Source organism: Euleptes europaea, chromosome 8 (genome assembly GCF_029931775.1).
Source record: "Euleptes europaea isolate rEulEur1 chromosome 8, rEulEur1.hap1, whole genome shotgun sequence".
Taxonomy (NCBI): domain Eukaryota; kingdom Metazoa; phylum Chordata; class Lepidosauria; order Squamata; family Sphaerodactylidae; genus Euleptes; species Euleptes europaea.
The window spans coordinates 55,771,379-55,792,000 of record NC_079319.1 but is presented as its reverse complement, the minus strand read 5'-3'; the positions used below and the strand labels follow the sequence as shown (position 1 = coordinate 55,792,000).

General features: G+C 40.0%; 1 protein-coding gene across 1 annotated transcript in view; it reads right to left on the bottom strand.

Moving 5' to 3' along the window:
• Positions 1-17,708, bottom strand: part of ARHGAP28 (Rho GTPase activating protein 28) — a 29,153-nt gene extending 11,445 nt beyond the window's left edge. Inside the window, exons 1-7 of the mRNA XM_056854078.1 lie at positions 17,503-17,708; positions 11,233-11,450; positions 6,847-6,916; positions 4,965-5,122; positions 3,145-3,310; positions 2,944-3,035; positions 1,593-1,670 (exon numbers count right to left, since the gene is read on the bottom strand). Coding sequence (XP_056710056.1) covers positions 1,593-1,670; positions 2,944-3,035; positions 3,145-3,310; positions 4,965-5,122; positions 6,847-6,916; positions 11,233-11,450; positions 17,503-17,674 — 954 coding nt within the window. The 5' untranslated portion in view covers positions 17,675-17,708. The remainder of the gene's footprint in view (positions 1-1,592; positions 1,671-2,943; positions 3,036-3,144; positions 3,311-4,964; positions 5,123-6,846; positions 6,917-11,232; positions 11,451-17,502) is intronic.
• Positions 17,709-20,622: the final 2,914 nt, after the last annotated feature.

The following is a 20,622-nucleotide window of genomic DNA, read 5'->3' as shown; positions in this document are numbered from 1 at the left end:
ATACTGTTTTTCATACACTGTTACATTCAAAGGGTTATCTTTAATTACAACCATATGTGTCTGCTTTTAAGAAACTGGAATGCTTTCAAATGCTAATGTCAACATAACACATTATGACTCAAAGTGATAAAATCTGGATCTGCTTAGGAAAAAAATGTTTCCCGTTGCCCCTTACAGGCTACAATTGAGTCAGACTTAAACGATCCAATGAATAATTTTTTTAAAAAAACACATCTTTCATGTGGATACTCAGCTTTCTCCCCAATACAAAAAATAATAATAACACAGTAACGCATATCATGAAATATTTCACAGAATTCAGAAATAGAAATGGTTAAAAAAGAAATAGGGTAGCATGTATATGGAACCTAATCTACAGCAGGCTGACACTAAAACCCCCTAAAATGTGTTTTGTACAAAAATGCTCAAAATATTGCATCATGATATATAATTAACTTGCATGTGTGGGACAAAACTGAACCAAATAAAAGTCACTTTAGATTAAGTGGATTTATTGTTGGTGAGGACCACAAATAAATTCTGTTCATAGGAAACCATGTTAGCAAGATTGTCCACCCTTGCAGTAGAATCCTATTCAGAGTTACTACAGTCTAAGCCCACTGAAATCACTTGGCACAGGATTCATTGTAAAGGTACTATGATCAATACAATTGCACATAAATTGATACTATAACACAGTGAATGGGAAACACATGAAGCACAGAAATTAGATGCATTTTAAAAAATGTGCCAATGATGCAGAACACCTGCCTGTTTTACTGTACAGCTATATAGAAAGGAAATTTGGCTGCCTACAAGATAAAAAAGCAAAAAAAAAATCCAGGAAAAGTATAAGTTTGGGTGTATGAATATTGGGATATTGGCACAATTTTTATATCCCTGATGTATATGACTTGTTTTAAGAGTAAGGGCCATCAGAGCTATGCTTTCTACCTTATTTGCTGTATATTATAGGCTCTGAGCTCCTAACATAATGGACATGGCCACAGCTAAATAGTTCTTGTGCATGTTTTCTCAAATGTAGTATTTTGCATTAAATATTACTCCAATAAGATAGGTTCTCGAATTACCATAAAGTCATGGTTCTGAAAGCTCATCTACTTCCCGTCCTGAAGGCAAAAGCTTCCACAAGAAAATTTTAACATTCTGTACAAAAAATGCTCCTCATAGATAAATGTATGTTCCTAGCAGAAATGACTCCATTAACACCCAGCTACATGTAGTAACTTGTGTCCATTCTGAGCCCATAGTTATGAGACACATGAACTTGGGCTATGCTCACACTTTGGGCTTGTGGAAGGTTCTAGGGTGAAGGAAACATGCAATAGCCATCTCCTAATAGAGACTGCCATCTTGCATTTCAGTGATTTCCTGATCACACAAACCTTATCTCCTGGGGGTTGCACATTCATTCTCTTCCCCATTTTGGCCAGTGAATGATTACACATTCCAGTTCAGCTGTCAATGTTTGAGCTTAAGAATGGAAACATAGGTGGTTAACTACAGTGTCTGCAGGTTCAAATATACATTTACGGTCTGTTACCAGAGTAACATGAAGAAAAACTGTGTACCTTAACTCTTGACGCAGATCCAGGCACTCGAAGAATTCCTTCTGTTTCCAGACCAGTTTCCTCAAGCTTGAGCAACAGCTAAACCACAATAATCAAAAGAATTTTTATGCAGTTTGTCAGCAAAAATAAAACATAATGTAATTTGTTAAAAACCTGGCTGCTACAAACTTAAAGCATTAAACCCACAATCTAGCACAGAACTATTCTTAATCCTTTCAGCTAAACTGTGTCTCACATTTTTATATCAGTAACTTACATATTCCCTGACCTGGATTGCCTCATCAGATCTCAGAAGCTAAGCAGGGTCAGCCCTGGTTAGTATTTGGATGGGAGACCACCACAGAAGTCTAGGGTTGTTATGCAGAGTCAGGCCACCACTTCTGAATATCTCTTGCCTTGAAAACTCTACGGGGTCCCCATACAGCAAAACAAAACAAAAAACACACAAAAAACCCTTACATAGTCCACTGTCCCTGTATATCTGTTTACACAACACAAGCCTGATTTGGAAGTAGCATCATACATCCCTTCTGACCCTGAGATTCTGTGAAGTCCACCTGTCTTACATAAGACAGGGAGGATACCTTGAGCCTGCAAAACCAGTATTTCCACTGAATTGCATTGAAAGCAAAATTTCCAAGCAAGTAATTGGTTTGTTCACTTGCAGGTTCCTGCTCAGTGAAGTAATTGGTTTGTTCATTTGCAGGTTCCTGTTCAATGAAGTATCCAAGAAATTTTGAGTGAGTTATGTGGACCTTTTCTTTAATTGCATGTGATTTTAACTGAGATTGCAAGTGGATTACTATAGTTTCACACCAATGTATTTCAGTTAAAACAATCCTCTTCAGTAATACAATGAGGAAATCACACCATTTTAAAATTTCAGACTAGTCAGCAAATCAATTTTATTTTGTGTAACAATGAATGTCTAAGGCTGCCTCTGATGTAGCACATCAAGCAGTTATGGGACCTAGTTAAAATGTGAGCCAGGGGAGACAGTCCTCAGCCACTACATGTACAGTGTTAACATGGCAGAGATCCATAGCTTAGGCAGGCAGTCCATGATATCCTAATTTTGCACACATCAATAGGAGCCCCATTTAAATGAGATGCTGGGCATCTGCAAAGTTCCATGAGAAAGTTCTTCTGCCTGATCATATTACGTTTAAATCAGACCTGAATCATATGAGGAGCCTTCCTATGTTTCCATCTACAAAGTACTGGTAGAATTAAAATGATAGCATGCCATCTGCATTCAGACCAAAAGGTGCATTAACTGTTTCTTATGTGCTGCCGACTTCTTAGCGTTGATACTGAACGGAACTTTCATAGCTCATTTTGTGCTACTCACTTTCTGAAAGATGAGAGGAACTTTTATTCCAGGAATCTTTTTCTGATCACTTTCCAGCAGTACTGTAAGTGGAACTCCAAAAAGGCAATTTTCTTCAAAAAATGAAATAAAAGAGACTCTCAATAAGTAATGCCTTACTGAATACCAAACACCACAGCATATCTATTATTACACATCACCACCACTGTCATATGCACTTACCTCGTCCTTTGACTCTTTCTGTTCTATTCCTCTTCAACTCAATTCCTAAAGCATCGTAGAAGGCTGTTAACTCAATCAGAGACAAATAGCGAATTTTCTTCATGTCATCAGGAGACAAATCTCCCACTTCCGTCAGTCCAAATCGGCTTTTCCTAATCGTAAAGTTCTATAATATATTTGAAAGGATTACTTTTTCCCCACTCCCAAAACGTTGTCATGATATGCTTTGTATGGAAACAATGGAGTAAAAAAGGCAGCAAATCCCACTCGCTGTTATTTGTGTTGAGGTCCTAATTGAGATTTACTTCTAAGTAAACGAATGCAAGACTTATCTGTACTTCTCTCATATTAAGCCAATGATACATTAACAATATGCATTTCTGTATTTTTATAATGCTGGTCAAATGACCGTAATAAATTGGAATTGGAATTGGATACATTAACATGCAGCATAAGATGAAAATGTTGTTACACAGTCTAACAGTGGAGATTCTATATGTGAACCTGGAACTGTTTCCCCATAAACCTCCCAAAACAAAGCCAGATAATGTTCCATCATATTGCTAAATGTTCAAGCAAGAAAAATTGTAGACGGTGTCACGTAGCCTTTTTTTGATCCTACAGTCATTTACATAGTGTTAAGATCTGGAAGCTCTAGAGACATTACTAGAATCACACAGAAATAGACCACCCAGCTAAGATCTAAAGATAATAGGCCTATATGAAAAGCAAATGCCCCATACATAATCTGCATTACCACTTGCAAAGTACCTCCGAATCAAGTAGATGATATGCATACCACTTGATGAATTCACAGAAACTTCTGGGGGACAGACAGTCTAATGGCTTGAGTACAGCACTGAGATGCAAACTGTTTTGAACAGATGCTATTTGACACAGTTCTTGCTTGCATTACTCAATTGCAATAAATTACTTCAATGTAAAAAGCCAAATAAAAACTCCAAAGAACTGAATTCATGCATCATTTACACACACAAGAAACTTTGTTTAATTAAGTTTTCATTAAGGGGAAAACTACTGGAATAAAGCAACACAACATCAGAGTGATTCCTTCACACTTTAATGTCTTGTTTCAATGTAAAAAAAAGGTATTTACTGAAGCTTATACGATCCTATGGGATTTGCTCACAGTTTTGCTATTTGACATTTAGTCACATATTATAGGAACCGTATCCACCCTTTGGGGATCTGTGAATGAAGTAAAATATTTGGCATGCGCTTGGATTTTGATCCAAATCCTGATGACATTTAAGTGGACTCATAAACCATTCTTAGGGTTTACTAACAAAATTTGGTGGGACAATATGAAAATACTGTGTTGGGTTCTAAACCTCATTCCACACATGTAAGTGGCACTTCTGCCCACATGAGATTTCTGCCAATCCCCCTCTCTCACTGCAGACCTCCTATGCTGGACTCTACTCTGAAAGTCCACCGACACCCCAAAAGCAGCTTTTTGGTACCATAGCAGGCTACAGTGGAAATGGGAGGGTGGGAAAGTTTCATAAGCTCCTCTCTGCTCACAGTACAGGATCTATCCCACAGTGAGCGCTACTGTACAAGTCAACTTACAGACTGGGTTAGATATCTTACAAGTGATCTATTGCTAAATGTGTCAGCCATGCAATACTCACCTGGGCTGGACAGTATTGGCCGGAACAAATTATAACTGCCTCTGAGCGAGCAGCAAACTACTGCTTTTCTTGTGAAAAAAGTATTGCTCTATATTTTAGGATACTATTCTATTAAGACAGACACTAATGAAAAGGACTAAATAAATATGAAGAACTTCAACTCACTGGCAAAGCAGATTCCTCCTTTTTAAATCTCTGATTACCGCGCCATTCTCTGTGCTTTGGAATCACTGTGATGGATTCTGAGAAAGAGACCTCAAAGGATAGTTCTTCTGTCACTGATTGGTTGTCCTTCTCGAATTCACATTCTAGACAGCTAGTAGCTGAAATCAAGGGAGATTACACATGAACGTTATATTCTCTGCAGATAAATACTCAAAAGAGACAGAGGTGCCCGCCTGTCACTGAGAAATTGGCAACAGCCATTCATTCCTCCCAGTTCACAGTTAAACCATCACTGCCTATATACATTGTGGCCACTGCAGGATTCACAGGGGATTTACTACTTCTTTTTTTTTACTGATTTATTCCATCTCAATTCTTTACTTATCCATTAATGAACTGAGTGGCTTCCATCTCCCTCTTTCCTTGAAATGCCCAGAAATATTTGGAGAACGCAGCTTACACTGTTATGGAAGTCAGATCCTGCAAAAGTCTAGACACCAAGTGCCTGACAGCAAAGAACTGTTGGGTCATTTCAATGCATGTGGAATAAAAAGAGCTACACCGTGTTCCCACATGGCATTGCCCATGCTGGAGATCTCAGCACAGGCCTGCAAGGACAGATGGAAAAAAAACCAGGTCTGAAGGAAGGAAATACAACTCTACGTGCACCCCCTCTTTAGCCAACTCGAGAGGTATTGCCTGGAAACATCTCTCCCATCACAATGCCTTTAGTACCTCCTACCTTGATTCCTCTTGCATTCCCAAAGGATTAACTCAGGGCCAGTTCCAGCTTTTTGTGGGCCCTGGATGACAAGAGTATAACCGGGGGCCCTTTTCCCTCGGTACACTACCTTTCTCCTCTAACCACACCCTTTCCATTTTCCCCGTCCTTTGGCTTTACCTTTTCTTCTTTAACAACTCCCTTTCCCATTTCAATGTGCTTATCTGATAACAAGGAATCATACAAAATTTTGATGACTTGGTTACCTTTTAGCACTGGACATAAAACCAGAGAGATGAAAATATGCCTTCCGTGGTTTTATTTGGAGTGCTGTTCAATAAAATTGATATCTGGCCTCTACCTGGTCACCTCTGTTACCAGCATGCACCAACACAAGTTTCCAGTTGTGGGGAGTACAAAGTACAAGGAACACCTAAGGTTTTATTGTAGCGCAATGGCTTGCACTCTTTTGGCTCCATTATCTTGCCATGCAAGACACGTTTTATAGGGTAATTCTAAAGGTAAAGGTAAAGGTCCCCTGTGCAAACACCAGGTCATTCTTGACCCATGGGGTGATGTCACATCCCGACATTTTCTAGGCAGACTTTGTTTACGGGGTGGTTTGCCAGTGCCTTCCCCAGTCATCTTCCCTTTACCCCCGGCAACCTGGGCACTCATTTTACCGACCTCGGAAGGATGGAAGGCTGAGTCAACCTTGAGCCGGCTACCTGAAACCAACTTCCATCGGGATCAAACTCAGGTCATGAGCAGAGCTTTGGACTGCATTACTGCAGCTTACAACTCTGCGCCATGGGGCTCCTAGGGTAATTCTAGGCAGATGAAAACACTGAAGCAGATTCTGTGTCAAATCATTATTTGTTTCCATTCCTTCCACTGACATAAATCAAACTTAAAGCACTCCAATTTGAATAATTATGCCCTTACTATTTCAAAAGTACAATTTGGTATTAGCTGGAAACAGGTACCTGGTAGTGGTAGACAAAACCAAGGTAATACTGGCTATTTAACACACAATCATTTTTACTCATTTAGATCACATAAAATAAAAAATAAACAGCATTGTCAACATGACAAAGCTTTCCTTCAGCTTTGGTTATTAGACTCAAGCTACATATTCATATGTACTCACAGATAACCAACCTGGTTTGTGCACAGGAAGCTGGATACCATTTGTTGTCACCGGTGACCCTGGTATGGCCTCAAACGTGGGCTGGAGGACAAGAAGGTCATCATCATCATCATTTATCTCTGATGCAGTGTTGCAATATTATGTTTCTATGGATGCTTTTTGTTCCCGTGATTTACTGCAATGTATTCTTATGTCACTTTCTATTTTCTTTAATTGGAATATATTGGAGTTAGACATAGAAACAGATTTAAAGCAAATAGGGTGTGCAGTGAGTCTTGCCAGCTTTTTCATTCAATCTCACCAAGTTCCCCTGTTTACTAAAGCCCCTATCCCTCGTGGGTTTTTTAAATATAATCCCATGATCCTGAGCATAACCTCCCTCACACATGAACACATGAAGCTGCCTTATACTGAATCAGACCTTTGGTCTATCAAAGTCAGTATTGTCTACTCAGACCAGCAGCGGCTCTCCAGGGTCTCAGACAGAGGTCTTTCACATCACCTACTTGCTAGTCCCTTTAACTGGAGATGCCAGGGATTGAACCTGGGACCTTCTGCATGCCAAGCAGATGCTCTACAAACTGAGCCACAGCCCCTCCCCTCCTTTCGTTTTCACTAGGAGAACTTCTGGTTGAATCTAAGTCAAAATAATGGGATCACAATGAAAAGAAGTCCACACATATAAATACTTCTGTGGCATTTTCAGCAATAACCTAACTGCAATTAATGCACATTCTACTGAATTTAATATCTTTAGGTATTACCAATTCATTGTTTCTAGGCTACTTAGCAGCCACTAACCTAGTTGCCTTCAATAATTAAGAACTGACTTCAGCTGACCAGGAGTGAAATATCATAAACCAAGTTGGTTCCTTTCATTTTTGGAGCTACAAATGACTGACATGCCTCCCCCTAGTCAGGAGACACTCTGGAGGGTATTCTATGCAACACAAGGAGCTGCAGTTACAAGGGGAGTTGGTAAAGTTGGGAACATCCCCTTGTGCTAACAAAGGTAAATTCGGTTTGTACTGGGCTCCCTTTGAATCTAACCCAACATAAACAATTAACAAAACATAAAGAATATAAATTATTCAAACTAAAATGTTACAAGAACAGAAACTATTTAGATTCAGACCACTGGTCCATTTAGTCCAGCATAATTTTACACTGTGGCCTACCAGTTGTCCTGGCGGGACAACAAACAGGGCATAGAGGCCAAGGTTTCATAACACTGATATTTACAGTTTACTGTGTTCTGAAGGTTGGGATATAAGGCCATATTTATTTTATACAATTTATACCCTGCCTTTCTGCCCTCATAAGGTCCCACCATATATAGAAAGTAATTCCAATGATCTTCAATGATCTTCTGAAACTATCACACTTGTTCACTTTACTTATACTGGATTTTCATCTTCTACCATTTTGAATCTTAAGCGTTCACTTTTCTTTTTGATTTAGGCAAGCAGGTTTGCCAAAATACAAGATAGAGTGACAGCAGTGAAAGTGACTGGAAAACTGGAAGTTATTTTGATGCAGCACTTTACTCTAGGTGTATCTAGGGATGGCAGCCTCCAGGTGGAACCTAGGGATCCCCTGGAATTACAGCTCATTTCCAGACTATAGAGATCAGTTCCCCTAGAGAAAATGGATGCTTTGGAGGGTAAACTCTATGGCATTGTACCCCACTGAGGTCCCTGTCCACCTCCAAATCTCCAGGAGTTTCCCAACCTAGATCTGGCAACCCTACCCCCCCCCCAATACCTGGCCAGTAGCCATGGGGGCTGGCAACCCTAGTGAATTGAACTGAATAAGTTTATTTGTACAGTCATAGGCCGTTACAAAGTGTCCTTATATGGCAGCCCGAGTGTGAATGTATGAGTTTGTATGTGAGTGTTTGTGTATGTGAGCATTTGGCTTTCCTCTAATTAACAACTTTGTCAAAAGATGGTATCATTGAGAAATGAAAGACAAAATTATGACTCATTTAAAGAGTGAGAGACAAAAGGAACTACTGTGTAAACTAAGAAAATGTCCTCAGTGATTATCAGCTAGCTGCTCAGAGCCATAAAAAGGTTTTATTCTCTTCTTCCATATGGCCTTATTTTCCATCTTTTTATTCATGGTTCACAGTAGAGCCACCATTTGTCATTCTGAGAATGGCTGATAATAGTCTTCCTGAATGGTTTTGTTTTAAGTCCTGGGCATTTCATAGTAGCTTGAGGACTAAAATATTACTATGCTCACAGTTGTAAAGACAGCTATTTTATAGGCTCAACAACAAGTAGTTATCAATGCACAAATACAAAACCCCGGGTACTACAGAATACTCGGATAAACCTTGCAATTTCTTACAAATTTGAAATGGACAGCCATGTTGAACTGCAGCAAAAGACTTGTAGTATCTAGAAGACTAACAAATGTATTATAGCATGAAAACATAAAAGCTTATTCTACAATCAATTTGTTAGCTTTTAAGATGCCACAATATTCTTGTTATTTTTCTTAAAATTATGCTTGATATTATAGTGCAAGTGTTTTATGAAAGACAAGGGTCATACAAGCAGGAGGTAGTCCTCAAACGTCCAAGGATTCATTCCACATCCTAACACTGAATAAACTGAAATGCATCCTGGCGCCACTGGAGAAGTAAGCATCCTGGCGCCAATGGACCCTATCACTGCTAATGGAAAGTCCAAGTCAGAATGGATGCAAGAGATTCTATCTTCAAAGTTCTGAACAAAACACTTGCAGGCCACCAAGTCCTCTTCTTCCTGCAGGCCAGATCCCAACAGTCCTTTGACCACTTAGAATAGCTATGCTGGCCTACACTGTGCAGATGCAGTGGCGGCTGAAAAGTGTTCTTTACCATCATCACTGCCACAGAATACAGTTTAAAATGAGCTTTCACCCATATCTTATAGGATTTATCCCAAATCCTCCTTCGCTGCTGCTCTAAGTCTCCCTTGCCTTTTCATCTCCCACTGCCCAAGGGGCTACCAGGGGTCTTGAAAGAGGATTCCTGAGAATGGTCATGTTAACTGCTTGGTTCATATTTTTCATTCCACAGGCCAAGCAGGGCGTCAACAGAAGCACCAGCCATATCAACAGGAAAATCCCCTAGAACTGTCAGAAAGCCAGTCAGATCAACAAGCTCCACTGCTGGATTCTTTTAATAGATCTCCACTCCTGCAGAGTCTTGGTATTCCTATAAGTCCTAACTTGAACAGCCATGACAAAGGAAACACCACCATATCCTCCAACCTTAGTTCATATTCATCCCACCCAGTACAAAATACCAGATGAAGAGTGTGGCCTGCACAATGTGTAGGACCAGTTGTTGCCTGAGACAAGCCCATGTTTGTCTTGGAGCCTATGAAATCCTGAGCTGCTCCTGATAAGACAGCCTCGGCATGAATGTTGAAGTCTCCCAGGACAACCAGCCTAAGGGTCCTCAACACCACCCCTGAGACCAGCTCTGTTTTCTCAGGTAGGGAAACTGTTATGCAGTGGGGTGGACAGTACACCAACAGGAACCCAATCCTTCTCCTCAATGACAGCATTAGACACACAGCCTCAAAATCAGAAGTGCCCTAGTCGGGTGACTGTGAAAACAGACTTTTTATTGAGTACAGTGACACTACCTTCCTGCCTGCCAGACCTATTCTGATGTATCACAGAGTAGCCCAGGGGGCACAGTTAAGAGAAGTTAACCTCTCCCCCTCCCAAATTTCAGTGACATATGCCAGGTCAGCCTTTTAAATAATTTCAGTATAGAGACTGGGTCTGTGGCAAATTACGATGAAGAGAAGCTGCCAGATAGATCAATCAACCTCATTCGAATGCCTTCAAAATAGTTGATAACATCATCATTAGCAACACCACATTCAGAAGGCTTCCAATATTGTAAGGCTTCCTACTATAGACAAGTACTCCTATTTGCTTATTGAGGTTTACAAAAACCAATCACATTAACTTTGCAATACACATTTTTTCCACACTGTCAGTAACTGCAAAAGCTGAAAAAATGTCAGTGAGTGTTCTACAATGGGGCATGAATGGTTAAACTACCGAGCTATTTTGCCCATCGAGGGTAAATTTGCCAGAAAAATTAACTATCCTATGCTGTCTCTAAATATGCAACTTACTTCTACAGTGATCAAAGGAGATACTTCAATGAGTTTGTCTCTGTCATTAGTAGAATTTGCATATTTTTTAAAAAACAATTCTGCATTTATGTAGGAAAATTCTTTTTTCAGAAGTAAACTTCAGAGATTTTTACATTTTAGAGCCCAGCAGAATACCAAGATATTTTTAATTGAAGTGCCTGAATATCAATTTGGTGGGTAACTATAGCCCCCCCCCTCAATCTCCAAAGCACTAAACAATCTACTTACAGAATTTTCACTGACCCCAAAGATGTCTCGTACATCTCTAACTGTATGCTTATTCTTCTTTCTCATTGTTTGAGTGTAGGTGTTGTATCTTTTTTGTACTGCAGCGGCTTGTGTTCGGGTCAGAGTGGAAAGCAACGCTTCTCCATCCTCCTCTTCAGACCCTGATATTAACGTAGACAGACCTACATCATGCAGCCATTCAGCTTCCAGTTCCCCTTCTGTGGGAGGGAAAGAGCATATTAATAATGAATCAATGAGGGGAGGATACTAAACAGTGGGGAATCATGCATTTAGACATCAAGCAAATCAAAACCTGAAAACAAAATGCCTCGTTCATTATACAGTCTAAAGCACAAGGATGCTCATAGAAAGTGCTTGTGGTATCTTTCTCTTCTCTCTCACACAAAGCAGTCTCTTTTAACCCCCTAAAAGTTGGTGCTGGGGATTCATGAAAGCTTGTGGGCAAAATTCTATGGGGCATGGCTGCGTAGCATCAGATTTCCTCCACCTTCGTCTCTTGTCAGCAGAGCTTCATCTTGTGCAAAAGGTTCTGCTGGCATAAGAAAGAGGGAGGGATGATTACATGATTCCAATTCCTCACATTCTCAAATTAAGAACTGGGCCTCCTTAATGACCCATGGGAGCTTATGGAAGTAGGTAAGCGTTGGTTGTTAGGGATGATGCAGAATTTTGTCCAGAACAAACTAACAATGAAGGGGGCAGGGTTGTGCTGTAGAGCTGAATCCTGAAGTGTCTATTTCCACAGTGTACTACAGATCTGGGATTTTTACAAACATAGGAAAGCATTCTGTGGAGCCCTAGCTGATCTGAAACTGGTAGTAACACTTCGCTTAATGCAGTCAGGCAATCAAAGCTGAATGAACCACTGAAGCACCTTGGCACCTGATTGGTGGGGGCAGTGGGCACTGCCTTAGTTTTGGAGAGGAAGCTGCTTGATTTATAATGCTTCAAAAGAATTCTCATGACGTCTATGATGTTTAACAAACAAAGATACGTGGATCGAGAAAGCCTCATCTTGTAAGGCAAAACCGGAAGTTATCTAGATGCCCGTCTCATCTCTTCTCAGCCTTGCTGGTTATCATCTGACTTCATTACTTTATACCAGTGGTTCCCAACCTTTTTTTGGCCAGGGACCGCTAGGACTTTTTTGTTCGGTGCAGCGACCCCAGGGTTCAAAATAAAAATTCTGAGAATTTGAAAATAAACTTTAATCATAACTGTTAGTTAAACATTGTGCAAAGTGCCGTCAAGTCGCAGCCGACTTATGGTGACCCCTTTTGGGGGGTTTTCATGGCAAGAGACTAACAGGTGGTTTGCCAGTGCCTTCCTCTGCACAGCAACCCGGGCCTTCCTTGGTGGTCTCCCATCCAAATACTAACCAGGGCTGACCCTGCTTAAGCTTCTGAGATCTGACGAGATCAGGCTAGCCTGGGCCATCCAGGTCAGGGCTGTTAAACATTAAACTTAGAATAATATTTGAATATATATTTTTATAATAAACTTTTAATTGAAAATATTAATTTATTATGGGTTTATAACTTTGTTTCACGGACCTTAATTTGGTTCTCGCGGACCCCTGGGGGTCCACGGACCCCTGGTTGGGAACCAGTGCTTTATACTTATCAGTTTCACTCATACACAGAGGAGGAGGAAGTTGTATTAATTATATCAAGACTATTGTATGGTTTATTATTCTTGCTTGTATCTTTAGTTACAGAACAACACCTGGAAATATTATACGTACCTGCATTCTTATTTATGGGAAATTTATTACAAAAATTGTAATATTATGAAAAATTGACACGTAAATTAATATATATTCAAAAGTTTACAATACAAATTTATGTCATTTTGGGATATAATATTTTGGCCATTGTGCTGTTAATTTAGTTACTGGTGGGGGCAATGGGCGCTGCCTTACTAAAAGGGATATATAAAAGCAGGTTCAGAGTACTGTAGTACTGTGCATTTCAAGAGACATGGTCGAGCCTTCCAATTTCCATTGAAGTCTCGGAACACACACAAAGTGGTAAAACAGATGAAGAAAAGAAATGACAGGCAGTAAAAATGACAATTAGAAAATAGTATTCCAACCAAGTTCTGGGCCAGCCTGGAAGACATTTTGGTAATTCTGCAGATAAAAAAGCAGAAAATTAAATTGTTGCTTGCTCTCAACCACTGGCACAATGCCTCATGATCTTTATCAACACCATCTGTGCATTGCAGATTTCATTGATTTGGTCCCTGAGGCCAATGGAATGATGAGTCTTCTGAAACTTTTTTTTTTGTAAGACCACAACTGGGACTAATAATTTATTCTTCCTCCAAGAGCACAGCTAAGCTCTCTCAAAGGCACTTTCATACTTCTCTGTATGGAGTAAATAAAGGATCTCTTTGTGGGATACATTTAGAGAGTCAGGGTATGAACCAGCTAAATTAAGGACATTAAACTGCAACTCTAAGCATCCTTTTTAGCAACTGAACCCAATGGGACATATACCTAACCAAACATGTTTAGAATCCTGAGGGGATTTATTCCACTTGAAAAAAATGGGACTAATAAGTAGCTCTTATTGCTGTAACTCTTTAAAAATAGCAGGGCCATTGATCCGTTTCTTTAATCTTTCCCACTCAGGCACAAAAATGTGGTTCTATAGCAGAAAAAAAGAGTAAAGGTCCCCTGTGCAAGCACTGGGTCATTCCTGGCCCATGGGGTGATGTCACATCCTGACGTTTCCTAGGCAGTCTTTGTTTATGGGGTGGTTTGCCAGTGCTTTCCCCAGTCATCTTCCCTTTACCCCCAGCAAGCTGGGTACTCATTTTACCAACCTCAGAAGATGGAAGGCTGAGTCGACCTTGAGCCGGCTACCTGAAACTGACTCCCATTGGGATTGAACTCCGGTCGTGAGCAGAGATTGGACTGCAGCTTACCACTCTGCACCATGGGGCTCATTCACACAGAACAATTCTATAAAAGCTTCCATGGTCCATGACTACACAGAAAATAACTCTGGGTGCACTTCAATACCCTTGATAATGCATTTGTTTTCTCCTTTAAATTGCTGAAGTTTTGTAGGAACAAATATTTTCCAAAGTATCTTCATTTTGCCATTATGACTTTCCTCTTTTTTTTACCTCAAAATTATCTTTTTTTGGCCATTCCTCTTTGCTACAGAGATGGATGGATTAATGGTGGTTTATCTTGAAAACACTGGTGCTTTAGTACATTACATTAAACAAACTTAACTTTCTAACATCTAAACACGTAGCTATATTGATGCGGTTAAATTTACTGTACCTTGGTGGTCCCTGCATCTTCCAGAATGGCAATGAAACCAAATAACCCACAGACATGATAGGCACAGGAAAGTATCAATTTATAAACTTTAAAAGGGTTTATTCATGCCATCGAATTTCCTATTACTATGTATGGGTGTGAAAGCTGGACAGTGAAGAAAGCTGATAGGAAGAAAATAGATTCCTTTGAAATGTGGTGTTGGAGGAGAGTGTTACGGATACTGTGGACTGCCAAAAAAACAAATCAGTGGGTTATAGATCAAATCAAGCCTGAACTGACCCTAGAAGCTAAAATGACTAAACTGAGGCTATCGTATTTTGGTCACATCATGAGACCACAAGTCACTGGAAAAGAAAGTCATGCTAGGAAAAGTTGAGGGCAGCAGGAAAAGAGGAAGTCCCAACAAGAGATGAACTGACTCAATAAAGGAAGCCATAGCCCACAATTTGCAAGATCTGAGCAAGGCTGTCAAAGATAGGACAATTTGGAGGACTTTCATTCATAGGGTCGCCATGAATCAGAAGCAACTTGACGGCACTTAACACACACACATTTATTTGTATTTATTTATCCTAGGACCCAAGGTGGGTAACAACAATAGCATTCTTCCTCCCTCACAAATGATGAAGACAAAGTATACTCATTGCCCTTCAGCAAGCACATAATTTTGAGGGCAGTTGAACAGCTTGTGAAGAAAAACAAGGAAAATGGAGAGGAACTGAACAAACTCTTGTTTATGGCATCTTTGAACACATGAACACGTGCAGCTGCCTTATACTGAATCAGACCCTTGATCTATCACAGTCAGTATTGTCAACTCAGACCGGCAGTGGCTCTCCAGGATCTCAGGCAGAGGTCTTTCACATCCCTTTAACTGGAGATGCCGGGGATTAAACCTGGGACCTTCTGCATGCCTAGCAGATGTTCTACCACTGAGCCACAACCTCTCCCCAGGACAGGGGACTTAAGACAATGTGTCATGCACTGTGAGGCACAGTTCCTCCTGGTCCAAATTTATTGCCCCATCCAGGACAATTACCAATTTCAAGATCAAACAATCAGTAGGAGAAATAATTAGCATCAGAAGAAAAGTTATTTAAGCCAGTGATGTTCAGTCATTCTTCCTACCTGCCCACCCTCTTTCAGACTGCAATTTGTTTGCAAATTTCAACAGCACCAATGAACAATCAAAATAGTGTTTATTTCCCAAACAGCAAGACCATATCAAAACACCCTGCACATGCACATTCTCACGTTTCTTCTTCTATCAAGCCTCAGCTGTGATGGAAAAAAAGTAATAAGTACAGTGTGCAATTTTGTCTGCCTTGCGGTTCTAGCCTTGCCCATTTTGTCAGACTGACTGTGACTTTTCAGCATAATTATGTTTTATACAGACACAATCACATGAAGTATTTATATTCATTTCAAATGCCTACATAATCCTGCTCTGAACCCAGCTTGCTGGGAATGAGAGTGGGCTATAAATGCAAAAAAAAAAAAAAAAAAAAACACACAAATAGAATAAATATACCAATGAATATAAATTAGTAAATATACTAATGTTCATATATTAATAATTTATATAACTTAGATTTTATATATAATAATTTATATAAATATACTGAGCACATTTAAAAACGTAACTGTCATTTACCATTTCTACGCTCCTCTCAGTATGTTTGTATAGTTTAGAAATTTTGGACCATGAGTTTCTGGAGGAATTTGGAAAGCAGGAACTAACTCAGACAAGTTATTAATTTTAAACTTATTCATGAGTCCTGCTGCTTCAGTGAGGAAATGTTTAAGATGGTGCATATCAAACACCTCATCATGGTAACATTGGTAAATACTACCTAATTTCAGTACTACAAGCAAATACATTAAAAAACCAGTGTTGTGTAGTGGTCAGAATGTCAGACTGGAAGACCCAGGTTCTGATCTCCACTCTGCTATGGAAGCTTGCTAGGCCAGTCTTTCAGCCAGTGTCTCAGCCTAACCTAGCTGGTGGAAGAATGCAGTGTATAAACAAAGTAAATGAATAAATAACTGGACCCCATATCAAAGATCAGGGTTATGTCCATGAGGAAGGATGTTAAAGAACTAAAAAAAAAATTAAATGTTTAAAATAAAGAGGGTTGCCAGGTACTGCTTCGCCACCAGCAGGAGGTTTTTGGGGCAAAGCCTTAGGAGGGCGGGGTTTGGGGAGGGACTTCAATGCCATAGAGTCCAATTGCCAAAGCGGCCATTTTCTCCAGGTGAACTGATCTCTATTGGCTGGAGATCAGTTGTAATAGCAAGAGATCTCCAGCTAGTACCTGGAGGTTGAGCAAACCCAAACCAGCAACGTGTTGCAAAGACAATGAATAATTCAAAATTAAATACTTGTAATAGTGTTATTCAAACAATCATATACACTATATACAATGAACTTGGTTTACAAACTGAACTGTATATACCAAAGAACACAAAATTAAAAAAGAACACAAAATTAAAAAGAACACAGTTGGCCAACGCGAAAGCCAGTTAGTAACAGCTCGCGTTGGCCGCTGAGGAAGGCTTTTTTGTTAAGCCGAAACAGAAAGACAACCGGGCTTCTGTTTAAATGAAGAACTGACCTTCTTACCTCTTGAATGACAAGACGTTCTATACAGCTAAAAGGACTGCAAAAAATGGACATTGTACCTATGTTCTGTAGTTTAATTTTGTGTTCTTTGGTATATACAGTTCAGTTTGTAAACCAAGTTCATTGTATATAGTGTATATGATTGTTTGAATAACACTATTACAAGTATTTAATTTTGAATTATTCATTGTCTTTGCAACACGTTGCTGGTTTGGGTTTGCTCAAGTAACTATACAGCACGCTAACGTTTGTTTGCTACAGTACCTGGAGGTTGGCAACCCTAAAAGTAAAGCATGTGTGAGGTTGTATTGGAAGCATGTACGCTCACCGTCAGGAGGCTTGACTTCTAGCAGAGTTTGGTCATCTTGTCTGTCTTCAGTGCTTTCTTTGATGTTTTCAACCTCGCACCAGAAATCTTCCATGGAAGTGCTATCAACGGAGGCTTGGGAATTAGAACGGCTGTACACAGGAGGAGGATGTAAAGATTCATTGGAGAGCATCCTGTTAATTCTTTGGCATCGGGGAAGGGATTTTCTAAAGCAAGAGAAGAATTAAACAAAGATTAAAATAATTCTATAACATTTTATTTGCAAACGTTGTGAGTATTTTTGAGCCAGGTTAGCCAAGACTGGAATGCTCCAATGCTAACCTTGCACATGACAAGATGAGGCTCAGGCACGGTCTATATATGCAGCAGACTGTTGTAATGTGTTTTTATTTTATTTTACAACATTTATAGCCCGCCTTTTTGTCCTCACAAAGGTGTCCAATGCGGCTAACGTATTAAAACATACATAGCAAAATCACATTTTAAAACCATTAAGGCCAACCCAAAACAACAACACATCATTAAAACCAGAACTAAAAATACAAAGACATAAAAACAACAATAAAAGCATCTAAAACAATTGAAACATTAAGCAGGAAAGAGGGATCACTGAGAGGATGCCAAATGAAACAAAAAAAAGTCTTCACTTGCTGGGGAAAGGTGGCTGCAGAAGTCAACAGATAAATGTCCTTGGGGAGAGAATTCCAAAGTTTAGGTGCCATGACCAAGAAAGCCCTCTCCCGAGTTGCCGCCTACCTAATTTCAGAAGGTGGGGGCACCCAAAGCAGGGCCTCCGAATATGATTGCAGTGCTCAAGTAGGTTCATAAGTGAGTAGGCAGGCCTTCAGGTATGTTGGTCCCAACCCACATTGGACTTTAAAGGTCAGCAATGGCACCCTGAATTGAACCCAGAAACAGACTTGGAGCCAGTGTAGATTGGCCAAGACTGGAGTGATATGGTTTCTATCTATGACGCATTCCAGCCAACACCCTGGTAAAATCGACTATACCATTTCAAAAATGCAGGCAAGGGGTTACATTTTTCAAAGTCCCCCAACATTAACTCCTTGTCAGAGGAAAACTTGAATGACATGCACAGGGCTAAATTCGAACTTTTTTCTGTGCTGTACTAATTTTCCAGGGAGTTTTAATGTAAGCCCAACCCAACTCCTCAGCACATTTTCCCAGTCAGAAATCTACCAATTCATTCAATTGCACAAGTAGACCAGGCCTCAGATGTTATGTGTCTAAATCCAGAGCATATTTCATGGTCACCATCAGTAAGAAAACATTAATTACTATGCTGCTTCTTGTAAGTGTACACCTATACCAAATCACGCTCTATTTTCATCTCTGTCCTTGGGTTAGAGTCTATATTTTTGCCTTCAACAAAATATATGAAACATTTGCTGAATCAATGAGGCTGTAAAAAACCCCTAATATAAACTATGCAATGTGTGTCTGTGACAAGGAAAATAACACAATAACTGGCAAGTGAAAAAAGTACTCAAAAATAAATTTCCCATATTTCCCCCAGTAATAATATATAATACACTGCAAAGACTTTAACGGTTACAATATAGAATAGATAATGGGAAAGTTAATGCTATGCTACATTAGGATTGTGTTATCATTGTTTGTCTTTCAAACAAATCTGGCCTCTGCCTCCTCAGGATACAGTATATACAAGGCTCAACCAAGGGTAAATAAAGAAATGGTTCAATAATAACCAGTGGCTTAAACCGAACAACAAATCTAGCTGCACATATGAGTACTTATAAACATCAGTGTAAAATAATTGTTCCATGTAATTTTTAATTTGGCAGTGTACAGTACCGAAACAACCTCTGCCGAATGCATCCATGGGCTATCCGTCAATTGGTAAGGAAGGAGTTCCTCACATTCACTAGATCCCAGGCTATATCCCAGCATCTCCCAGGGGCAACAGGAACATCTATCCCATTCCTCTGACTGGGAAGGAAGTATAGTTCAACCTACACAAGGAAGGAAGGAAGAGGAGAGGCTTTCTGTGCCCCAAAGTGTAAGTGCTGCAAATATCTCCCATGTATGCCCCTCCAGCAATATGCAGCATATTGAATGAACAGCCCATCATCCCTCAGTCCATTAATCTGACTTGTTTTGAGCACTTTGGGTCTCAGTGAGAAAGGCAGATGATAAATGAAGTAAATAAACTGAATAAAGAGGGTCTTAGGTGTAAGATGAGGGTCTCAGTCCTGCCTTTACTGCTGATAGGATTGAGGTGGGGCCAATGAAGTGAGCTTTGCTTTATTTTCACTTTTCCCTTTCTTGAGGCTGGAACACTTAATTCCTGTTTCTTATTGCTTGTCCTGGTGTCTATGGCCTTTTATGCATGGTTAGTATGTCCCCTGTTCGTCCCTCTCTTGTCTCACACTTTGATATCCTCAGATCGGAAAACCTTATGCTTGCTGTGAAGAAAGTCCTGGGAATCTCAGGAGCACCTGCATAATCACAAGCAGAAATCAGGAAGCGTCTTGAGTCAAACGGCCCTTTGAAACTGCATTGTCATAGGCAGTAGTGCTTACTCTGACAAAGATGTCACCCTGCTCCTCTCCCCCCTGGTGAATGGCCATTTCACAACCCATCTTGCAAAATGGAGTACTGAATTGCATCCACAAAGTAAAAGGAGGGGGAGATTCTCTGTAGTACACACACACACTACTGAAACTGACTAGAATAGATGATATTGGGAGGGGGAGTTCTCTGTTCCTCCCTGAGTCTGTGAATTGCACAAAAGAAATGGGGGGGGGGAGATTCTCCACAACACTTGCTGAAACTGACTAAAAAAGATGCCTCCTGCTCTGGGCGCCCTCTGCATTTTTTTTTTTGCTGCTATGGTGGAATATCGATATATCATCAAATCATCCAAAATACTAATAAAAATCACAGAGAGAGACAGCAGATCATGCACTCGCTCCCCACTCCATGGGTAACTCATCACCCAAATAGGGGGGAGCGTGCACATGATCGTAGCCCCCACTGCCTCTCTCTGTGATTTTTATTAGTATTTTGGATGATTTGATGATATATCGAAATTCCATCAGAGCAGCCGAAAAAAAAGGTGGAGGGCACCCAGAGACA